This window comes from Corvus hawaiiensis, chromosome 8 (assembly GCF_020740725.1).
Source record: "Corvus hawaiiensis isolate bCorHaw1 chromosome 8, bCorHaw1.pri.cur, whole genome shotgun sequence".
Taxonomy (NCBI): Eukaryota; Metazoa; Chordata; class Aves; order Passeriformes; family Corvidae; genus Corvus; species Corvus hawaiiensis.
This window is the reverse complement of record NC_063220.1, coordinates 1,404,418-1,415,727: the sequence shown is the minus strand read 5'-3', so window position 1 is coordinate 1,415,727 and position 11,310 is coordinate 1,404,418. Positions and strand designations below refer to the sequence as shown.

The following is an 11,310-nucleotide window of genomic DNA, read 5'->3' as shown; positions in this document are numbered from 1 at the left end:
CCAGCCCATCCTGAGGGTAAGGAAGAGCCCCATGGATGGAAGATGTGCTGATCCCACGTCCCGTGGGATGGAGGGCCAGGAGAGGAACAGCTCTGGGAGCTGGGCTTGGAAACTCAGGGTAGGGAGCACAGACTGGAACATCAGAGCCAAGCACAACGAGCTCCAGGCTTGGGAGAAGGCTGGAGAGGGACTGGGGACAAGGCATGGAGGGACAGGACACAGGGAATGGCTTCCCAGTGCCAGAGGGCAGGGCTGGATGGGAGATTGGGCAGGAATTGTTCCCTGGGAGGGTGGGCAGGCCCTGGCACAGGGTGCCCAGAGCAGCTGGGGCTGCCCCTGGATCCCTGGCAGTGCCCAAGGCCAGGCTGGACATTGGGGCTGGGAGCAGCCTGGCACAGTGGGAGGTGTCCCTGCCATGGCAGGGCTGGCACTGGGTGGGCTTTGGGGTCCCTTCCAACCCAAACCTTTCTGGGATTCTGTGACAAGAAACAGCCTCAGGCTGTGCCGGGAGAGGCTCAGAGTGGATATTGGGAAAATTCCTTCCTGGAAAGGGCTGCCCAGGGCAGGGGTGGAGTCCCCATCCCTGGAGGGATTCCAAAGCCCTGTGGTTGTGGCACCCGGGGACATGGGGCAGTGGTGGCCTGGGCAGTGCTGGGAATGGTTGGACTCCATGGTCTGAGAGAGCTTTTCCAACCTCAACAATTCTGTGACTCTGCTGGGTCTTTCTGGGAGTTTTTATTTTTCTGTGTTTTTAAACATTGTGGCCAATGCTTTTCTTGCTTCCTTGAGCTGGGAACAACTCAGGAAGGGAGAGAAATGGCTGAGTCCTGATGTCCCCGGGGTTGAGGAAGCCAATGGATCCCTGGCCAAGCCACTTGTCACCACTGGGAAAGGTGGGAGAGAAGGAACAGCTGCTGCCAAAGGCTCCAAACTCTGCCTGTGCAGTTTAATTCTCAGGAAAAGTCACCCTGGTCAAAGCTCCGTCCCCAGTCCTGCTCACAGCACCAAGTCCAGCTCTGTGTGGACACCAGGGATCCTGAGTGGAAGTTTGATGTGGGAGAAGATGCCCAGTGTGAGTGTTAATTTGATAATTAGAGGCAGTAATCAAGGCAAACCCAGAGTTATTTATGTGTGACTATGAATCTGCTAACACAGGGTATCACATCACGCTCCCAGGAGAGCTGCTGAGGTTTTAAGCAACTAATTTAGACATAAACACCACGGATTTTAAATCTACTCAATAAATTATAGTATTTAAAATAAACAAAAATAAATTTAAATATATTAACTGTATTCATTTCAACATGTAAGTCTTGGCTTGTCAGATCCAGGTTGCCTTTAAACCCCACATATGCCAATATTTTGATTTTCCATCTTTTTTTGGCAGTCAAGATGCCAAATGGACCTGTAATTACCATCAAATTAAGCAACTAAACCTACTACAAAGATTTTACAGGACATAAATAATATCCTTCTTACCCTCTCAGAGGTTTGATTTACCTTTATTCCTCAGTGTCCTCAGAAATCATTCATGGAATAACACAACCAGACAATTCCATGCTGCAGCCCAAGTGGTGTTTAATGCTTCTGCTTTTGTAAGGAACAATTTACAAAATACAAAGTTAAAAATAACAATTAGATCCTTTTAACCTGAATTAAAACCAGGCCAGGGGCCTTTCTCTCTATGTACAGGTAAATAAAGCATCACTCTGCTTATTCTGTGTACAAACCCCAGCAGTAGGAAATAGAAAGATTATCTCTTTTTTCATCAAGAAAACAAAATTTCAGAGTTCTGCAAGGCATACAAAAATAATTCTGTGGTTCCACTGCAGATTTGACACAAATCTGCTTTAAAGGAATATTCACTGTCCCAGCCTGTGCCAGCTTTATGATCCTGGAAAATCACAAAATAAAGTACAAACACATCTATTTAAAAAAATATCACTATTAAAAGCCTTCCCTGGAGCAGACAATTAAACTCCAATTTGTTTCCAGCCCAGCTGATTTATAAAAGCTCAACTCAGTGCTAACTGCAACTCCATACACAACAGGGGAAGGATTCTAGGGCTGCAAAAATCCTTTGCCTGAGGATTTCGCAGCCTGATAACCCCCAAAATTAACCTTTAAGAGGTTAATTAACCTGTCATTAGATTTGTGCCAATAAAAGCCTGCTGGATGATGAGGTCAAGCCTTTTTAAACAGATTTTTTTGGGATTTAAATGTAAGCTTCAATGGGATTTTTCCTGGCCTTCACAGCTGCAAAGCCACTTAAAAACTAAAATTTGTGTCCTCCCATTCCTGCCTGTGGCCCTGTACAAGGAGCATTTTCCAAAGGAGCATATTCCAAGGGAGTCAGGACTGTTGGGAAAACCTTTGGAAACAACACAACCTCTGGCCCAGTCCCAGGTGAAGCCTGGGCCCAAGGCCAGCTCAACTGAACCAGTCTAAAACATTAAATCAGCCTTTTCTTGTCCTTTTTCAACAAATCCTGAGCTACCGAAAAATGAAACCAACCATTCCTTGTCCCTTTTAGACAAATCCTGAGCTACCCGAGGAGCAGGAGCACTTGGAGCAGGTGTAAAATTGCAGATAATTGTGCCCTGAGTGGCAGCAGGGCGGTGTGGCTGTGCTGAGCCAGGCAGGGCAGTGCAGGATCCAGGAGCCAGCTGCATCCTCAGGACTGCAGCAGCAAAGCAGAGCTGCTCCTCGGCCTCCTCTGCAGCTCTAGAAGCCCAGGATGTGGCTGAAGTGGCCCTGCAATGACAAAATTCCAGGTCACTACAAAGGAGCTCAGTCTTCATTTTCAAATTTTATTTTAAATTGCTAAGTAGCACCACAAATATTCCTTTTTTTTTTTTTTTCCTCCAGGGATTAGTGGACACCTAAAAAACCTGGATATAAAGAGACTGATTTGACCATGACTGAAATTAGTTTTGCACATGAAGTTAAAATAGAGAACACAACTGAGACAACTTTGGCATCATTCTTGAACACCTTCTTCTCTTCTCCCATTAAATGTTTAAAGGTTTTAAGGATAGAACAGGAATTTACCCTTTGGGTGGCACTTTTATTTTAAACTCGAGTCTGCATTTGTTTATATCTATTTTCTATATTTATATTGTTTATTTATATTTTTGTCTGGTTTTATATTCATTTTCTATTTGCTGTCTCTGTTTAAAGAACTCTCAGTCGTACTTTCAGAACCAAAATAATCCTTAAATTATCAGGTAACAGAAAAATCTCCCCAGTGATGGTGATGTTCTCCCTGCCCCAAATCCAACCTGGTTTCCCTCTAATTAACACCACTTGATTATTCCTTCTTCCATACTTTTATTATTTTAAGAAGATAATTTACTATTATAACTCCTACCAAATGTATTTCTTTTTATTATCTGTTACATTCCTGGCCAAAATAACTGCTTGTCTGAAGAGACCACAATGAAAGCCAGGCAGAAACATATTTAAAATCAAAAACAAATTGAAAAACTTGATTTGAGCAAAGCATTTTCCATTTCAACTCCACAATCCGAAATTAATTAAGGAAGAAGTTTAGTGAGAAGCTCTACAAGGCCTCCAGATTTTTGTTGTCCTACCCTGAGTTTCTGTATTAAAAGGACTGAGCACTCAAAGTACGAAAAATCTTTAATTTTGAGATTCCAGTTGTTTTCCTTGTTCCTTCCAGATGCTACTGAAAAGCACTTAAAGGTGACAAGAACAGGTCCCAAACAGTCCTGACCTTCCACAGATAAATGTTCTGGAAGAGGTGAATGGTACCTCCTGCAGTTTTTATCTCCAGTTCATGATCAGACCCATTAAAAACCTGTCAGGCTGAAATGGTGTTATTTTATTCCATTATTATTTGGAGTGGTGATATTTGTACCCAGTCTTGATAACTCCACAGGAAGTGGTCGCTGACACAGAAGAATTTTACGGACTCTGCTGTCCCTGTAATTCTGGAATGCTACAGAACTTCCTCGCGTGCCAGTTTGGGATTTAATCCCCAAATATTCCTTTCTTTTTTGGGTTTTAATCCCTGAGATGTTCTGCAGAAGAGATGTGTGGGAAATTCCAACTGGTGACCCACACAGAGTGGTTTCCATATTCCCACAGTCAGCCCTGGGTCTGGTTCCCACTTTAAAGATGACCAAAATTAATTAACACAATCAATGTCTGTTCAGCCACAGCTCCTGATGGGAACTTTGCCTTTAGTTCCATAAATCAGAGATTTTGCTATGAACATCCAGCATTTTCTCACACCTCTTCTCACTGTGGCTCTGCAAGGAGCAGTATTTTCGGGCTGTAGTTACTGCTTAAAAAGGAAATATCCAATTACAGAAAAAAAAATAGGAGATAGAATGCAATTCCTGAGTATTTTGTTATGATCCAGTATACCAAGGACAACTAAAATTGGAGTACAGGAAGTGTTGTGTTATTGTTTGCTTCAGTTACTTCCCAAATTCTGCTTTTTAGAGGGAAATTGTGAAAAATGTGTTGAGAGTCTCCAGATTTTCCAGCTGCTGCTGGAAACATTAATTTGTGCTCTGCTGAAATGCTAAATCCATCTCCTTTTTTACAAATTTCCATGCTTTATTCCTGAGCAATGCAATTGTGGGGGGTGTTAATTTTATGGTTTATGATCTAATTCTGAAGAACAAGTCCCAGTCTTTTTTGTCCCAAAAAGCAAATTGCCACACTTACAGATTCTCCAGCAACACATCTTGGACATGGCTGGGAAGTGCCTTTGCTCCCATGATTTTCCAAAATCTGAGGAACAAAACCAGACACAAATCCATCAAAAAATAAAAAAAGAGGGCAATTATCTGCAGCTTTATTATAAAATGTATTTCAAAAGTGATCTTGTAACAAACACGTGGGCAGTGGGAACTTACCATGGAATTCTGCTTTGTCTTTGCAGCCCAGGGAGCAGAGTCAGGGAGGAATTTCTGCCTGGAATCCAGATCCATGGCACAATCCATGAGCTGGGTACCAGCCTCCCGTGGGATGGTGTCCATCAGTCTGCACACCCGCTTCTGGAAGCACCAAAAGCAGTATTTACATTGATGCATAGGGCCCAAATTTTCAGCATTTTCCTCCCAGGGATCTCACATCCATTGGGAAGAACACCAAGTGAACAATGAGGTATTAGGGCAGGACCCCAAGATTTTGGATTTCCCACTGCACCTCACGCTGGGAGAGCAGGGAATTCTTTATCTCACACCCCTCAGTTCCATAAATTCCCACTGGGAAAAGGCATCCTTCAGCCTCCATTAGAGCAGGAGTTGGGATGCTGCTTAGCAAAGGAGCAGAGCAGGGGAGTTGTGTGGAAGGAGTCATTAAATCCAGGAAACAGAAGGAGAAGCCTGCAGCCAAGTCAGGCAGGATGGGAGCATCCTTTGAGAAGGGTTTTGTACCTTTCCCTGAACACTGGCACCTCTTCCCAGCTTTCCAGTGCTACATAATCCACTCACATCCCACTCCTGAAGCTCTGCCCTGAGCTCTGCCCAGGACCAAGCGATGTTTGGATGTCCTGGGAACCAAAGGGCTGAGTCCTCACAGTGCTGGGTGATCCCTCACAAGACCAGGGATTCCCAGAAGTACTGCTCTGAGCACCACGTTGGGAACTGGGAAGGTTAAGCTGCAAATCCATGGAAAACAACGACTGGAAACCTCCAGAAAAAAGATCCCTGGCTTGTGACTGCCCATGGAAGGGAGGACGACCCAAATCCCAGGGCTCCTTGGAATTGTAGCAGCAAATTAACACAATAATGGGAATTACAAAACTGACACAGGTTTAGGGTCTGAATCCCAAAGAGACACACACACACCTGGGACATTTTTTCCCAAACAAACTTTGTTTAAGGAATCCCAATATCCCATCTCTTTCTCTAGCACGTGATTTCCCAGGAAAAAGATGTGCTGGCACAGGACTAACAGAGTACTGAAGCACAGAAACTAAATTTAAAGTTGGAATAAGTTATGAAGAACCAAAAATGGATCAATATACCAGGAATCTTGGTGGGAAACAGCTGAGATGGGATCACCAGGAAGGGAGGCAGGATATCAGCATGGGAAGGGAATCCAAAAGTGAAATAAGTATTGTAGTAAGGCAGGGAATAATGGGATAAAGGTCTGAGGAGGCCCTCCAAGGAGAGACTGCCTCCCCTGGGAAAACATCCTCCTGCCTTTGCTGCTGGAGAACTCCTCCTTCATTCCAGGGAATGGCAAAGTGGTGCCGCAGAAAACCGGGAAGATGCGTGAGATGAGGGGGAACAGGGAAAAATAACTGGATGCCACACATCAGAAAGAATTTGGCTGATTAAAAAGAAACTCCAGGTACTGTTTTGGGGGGTTTAAGGTGCTTGGTGTCCTTGGCATCAGTGTCAGGAACTCAGCACATGGAGGAGACAAACTCATCACACCAATGCCAAGGCAACCTGGGAGAGCTCCTTGCTCCAGGAAGAGTTCAGTCTCTGGAATTGTCTCTTAGGGAAGAAGCAATCAGTGCATCAACCCTGCCTGTGCAGGGAACATCGTGCAGGGAGCCTGTGACTGATAAGGATCAGTGGGCTCCTGTTCCAAAGGCAAGCAGGGATTGCTTTCGTTAGGGAATGATCTGCTCCATCCAGCCGGGAAATGAGCTGGAGACCAGCACCAGGCAGGAAACAGATCCCCCTGCAGGGAAGTCACTCTCACTTTCTTGTCCAGCTGCGAAATCCTGGAAAATCCCACTTTTTTTCACCAATGCTGACAGGATAAAGACCTCACAGATGAAATCACACTGCTGCAAAACCCAGCTCCACTGACCAACCAACCCAAATGCCAGAGCAAGGAGCTGGAGGAAAAGTTCTGGTTGTTTGTTGGGGTATTTCTGGTAAAGTTTTAAAGATTTCCTCTGAGTTTAGTATGTTCTTGCAATGTAGTTTCTGCTTTTTTACCCCGTTTTTAAAGCCAGGCTGCCTCCTGTTTGGGGTTCCATCAGCCCTGTCCCACAGGTCTAACACAGGTCTCCACACAGCCCAGCTTTCCTTGGATTCCCCATGGAATGATGGCCCTGTGGAGTTGCTCCTTGCTTTTAGGGCCCTGCTCCCTCTGGAAAGATGGCTCTGTTTGGGAAAGCAGAGGGAGCGTGAGATCCATGCAGATCCACATGGAAACTCTGCCTGAAGATCAGTCCAAATCAAGACACACTGGGAGCTCTGGCCTTGAAAATCTGATTCTCCTCTAAATCCAAATGCCTTAAAATCCAACTTTCCAACCCAAACCAGTCTGGGATTCTGATTCCTCTCTGTCATCTTGGAGCCAGGAGAGCAGAAATAGATGGAATTAGGGAGGCTGCCTGGTAAAGAGGGTTTCAGCCAGAAAAAAAGGAAAAAAAATAAAAAAAGGAAAAAGAAAAAAGGAACAAAAAGGGGGGGAAAAGGGAAACAAGAAAGGGAAAAGAAAAAAAAAGGGAAACAGGAAAGGGAAACAGGAAAGGAAAAAGAAAAAAATTAAAAAGGAATGAAGGAAAAAGAAGAAAAGAAAAAGGGGGGAAACGAAAAATTCAAAAGGAAAAGGGAAAAGGAATAAAGAAATAAAAAAATAAAAAGGAAAACGGGGAAAAAGAAAACGGGGGAGAGAAAATGCGGGAAAAAAAACGATGGAAAAAAGCGAAAAAAAAGAGAAAAACCTCAAAGCCTGTTGAGTTCAATCCCCGCCCCGGCCGTGCCCGCTCCCGGCGCTCCCGAGCCGGCACCACCCGCGACAGTCGCGACACGGCCGGGGGGGCGAGGGGACCCAGCCCTGCCCGGAGCCCCAGCCCAGTCCCCGTCCCCGTCCCCGTTCCCGTTCCCGTTCCCGTTCCCGTTCCCGACTCACGCATTCCGGCTCCCCGGCTCCCCCCGGCCCGAGCGCCCCGCGCCGGCCCCGCACGGGCACCGCGGCCATGGCGGCACCGGCACCGCCCCGGCACCGCCCCGGGACCGCCCCTAGAACCGGGACCCGCCCCGGCACCGCCCCGGGACCGCCCCTAGAACCGGGACCCGCCCCGGAACCGCCCCGGCACCGCCCCTAGAACCGGGACCCGCCCCGGAACCGCCCCTGGAGCCGCCCCCTGGATCCGCCTGGGAATCCGTTCCCGGTTCGGACGCGGACACACGGAGGAGGCATCGCAGCCTCTCCGCATCCATCGCGCAGCGCTGTGCCCGGCCCCGCCTGGATCTTGGAATACCCACACTTGGAAGGGACCCCAAAGCCCATCCAGTGCCAGCCCTGCCATGGCAGGGACACCTCCCACTGTCCCAGGCTGCTCCCAGCCCCAATGTCCAGCCTGGCCTTGGGCACTGCCAGGGATCCAGGGGCAGCCCCAGCTGCTCTGGGCACCCTGTGCCAGGGCCTGCCCACCCTCCCAGGGAACAATTCCTTCCCAATCTCCCACCCAGCCCTGCCCTCTGGCACTGGGAAGCCATTCCCTGTGTCCTGTCCCTCCAGCCCTTGTCCCCAGTCCCTCTCCAGCTCTGTTCTCATCTCCTTCACACACTAGAAGGTTGCAATGAGGTCACCCCGGATCCTTTTCCAAGCTGAACAATCCCAACTATCCCAGCCTTTCTTCACAGGGAAGAAGCTCCATCCCTCTCTAATAAAACACTGCTGGTCTTCCCAGCTTTGCTGCACCAAGCACTTTTGCAGGGGAGAACACGGATTGTTCCTGGCATTCGTTCCTTCTGGAGCTTACTCTTCACTCGGGATCCAGTTGTACTTCTGGAGATGCTCTGTCACATTCCCTGGGCCCGAGGGTGTGTCACAAAAGATAATCCACATATTCTTCTGGTTTTTCTTTTTTCATTTAGCACTTGCCATGCCTGATAGCAGAATAACCAAAATCTGGGTAATCCAGTTTGCAGAACATCCCCAGTCACTGCAGAGCTGGAACCAAATCCAAATCCAGTCACATCAAATCAGATTTATTTAATTATTTCCAAGCCACCTTCCAATTCCCCCCCAGAGCCTGCTCATGTGTCCTGCCAGTACAGCTCTGTGGAACGCTTCCCAGCGCATATTCCCGGTTAGAACGGCGGGATGCACTACAAACCCCAGGCATTTTGGGCCACATCCATGTCAGTGTGCCAGCACTGGGATCCCGTCCTGCAGGTGCCAGCTGTGCGCCTGGCTGATGCTGACGTGGATACGCCTCCAGATTTCCAGTTCAAGGGATGCACTTTGTCTTCTCCAGGTGAGCCCTGACTCTCGCCAGGATGGGAACAGGGATGTGCTGTGGCTGGCAGAGGGAGCTTGTTGCCCTCCAGGCCATCAACTGGACTTTCCTAATTTTTATCTGACATATTTTGCCCTGGATTTGCAGAGAAATTCCTTTGTACCACCCCAAAATCCCATTTTTAGCTTTGGTGTTGTATCCTGAGAAAGTGAGGACTCACAAGTCTCATTCTCCTCTCAGCTTTCCCCCTTTTTCTGCACCCTTTCTCTGCTGTTAACTCCCTCATTTCACAGAGATCCAGGTGATTTAAAAGGAGAGGAACTTCTCAGAATTGTTTGGGTTAGAAGGAACCTCTTGAGATGCTCAAGCCCAAGCCCTTGCTGAAGCAGGATTGTGTCCCAAGGGGAAACTCCTCTTCCAAGGATGGAGATCCCACACCCTGCTCCAGAGTTTGGCCACCCCCACAGAATAAAACTTGTCTGCCTGTGTTCTGTTTACCCTGAATAAAAGGATTTAGGAGCCACAAACTTCTCACAGCTTCCCCACATTCCCTGGCACTCCTTGCTGAGCGCTGGGAGTCAGCCTTGGGATTTACTACATTAATTACATTTATTACAATTACATTACATTAATTATAATTACAAACCTGTTTGTTCTCTTTTTTGGGGCCAAAGCTGAATGAGGTCTTTAGAATTTCACCCAGGCCGTCCATTTTACTGTTTTTCCAGAGGAAAATATCCATATTTCCATGTTTTCCCAGTAAAACTCCCCAGTATTTTGTTCTATTCCATGTGTACAGCTCAGGAAAACTGGTGACCTGCCAGAACCCTTTCCCACTGCTCTTCACTAAATTTTTTTTTTTTAATTAATTTATTTTCTTCATTTTGTTTTTAAATTTAATTAATATTTATATTATTTAATTAATATTTATATTAATTTAATATCAATTCTACTTTGATATCAGAATAATAATATCAGAATAAAAAAAGGACATAGCCACATAAGAAAAAGCCTGCTTGGTGTATTCTGAAGTTATTATTTTTTATTTTACACTGCAATAAATACTATTTCTGAGTCAAAACAGAGCTTGGATATATCCTGAATACTCAGCAACTTCCAGCTACTTCCAACTGCAATTCCAGTCTCTTTCCTGTTCTGTCTTTGTCTATAATATTAACAGCACTAAGCACCAGTAACTTTTCTGCCACGCATGAAATTGTGGGATCAGGGACTGGCTAGAACAGGAATTAGGTTAAAACATCGATATTTCAGGGAATTCCCAGCTGGAATGTAACAAACTAACCCTGTGTCCATAGGGAGCGTGCTTTCAGTCCTCCAGCTGGGCACTAAAAGGTGGGAATTAGCACACGTAAAGGCACCACAGGATTCGTTGGCAAACCCACTGGAAAACGGCTGTGGGATTTGGGAGCAGTCAGCAGCACCCACCCAGCCTCTTCCCTCAGGGGTTTTTCACCCCGATCTGGGCTCCACATCCACCTCCTTGGAGCTCCAGGTGAGCAGGGGATCACCTGGCACGTGCCAGGTTAATTTGTCCCACTGCCTGTTCAATCCCGAGTCCTTGAAGCTTCCCTGGGACGCTCCTGCCAAGGCTCCATATGGGATCCCAGAAATACGGCCGGATGGGAGGCAGATTTAGCTCTCGCACGTCTCCGTGGGGCTATCCATTTGGAACAGCAGTGCTCGTCTCTCCCTTCCCAAGGAACCTGGAAAAGGTCTCGTGAACCTCTTTCAAGGCTGAGGGTTTGATTTATGGGGCAGAGCTGGAGTTGACATCGGCCACAGAAGGAAGAGATTTATTTCCAGGGGTTCCATCTGTCCCACGCCTCATTCCCAGCGCAGAGCCGTGGCACTGAGCCTTGGCCGACAGCACGGAGGGGCTCAGCCCTCCATCCCATAATACCTGGAGCCAGACCCTTGGGATTCCCTCTGCTGAATTCCTCCACAGCCAAAATCCAGCTCCATTTGTTGGGAACTCATCAGGAACGGCACCGAAACACAGCAAAAAGATCCCTAACCCAAGAGCGAATCCATCCGCGGCAGCAGGAATTCCAGCCTTTTCCATGGAAGCCTGGCTTCAATACAGTGGGGATGTCCAC

The 11,310-nt window shown here is 47.0% G+C and overlaps 1 protein-coding gene across 1 annotated transcript; it reads right to left on the bottom strand.

Annotated features, from left to right (window-relative positions):
* Positions 1–1,558: 1,558 nt before the first annotated feature.
* On the bottom strand, positions 1,559–7,932 carry C8H10orf143 (chromosome 8 C10orf143 homolog). The gene is made up of 4 exons (XM_048311920.1): positions 7,858–7,932; positions 4,890–5,030; positions 4,699–4,764; positions 1,559–2,754 (listed from the first exon to the last, which is right to left on the bottom strand). Exons 1-4 carry the CDS (start codon positions 7,924–7,926, stop codon positions 2,725–2,727), a joined length of 306 nt encoding a protein of 101 aa, XP_048167877.1. The 5' UTR covers positions 7,927–7,932; the 3' UTR covers positions 1,559–2,724.
* Positions 7,933–11,310: the final 3,378 nt, after the last annotated feature.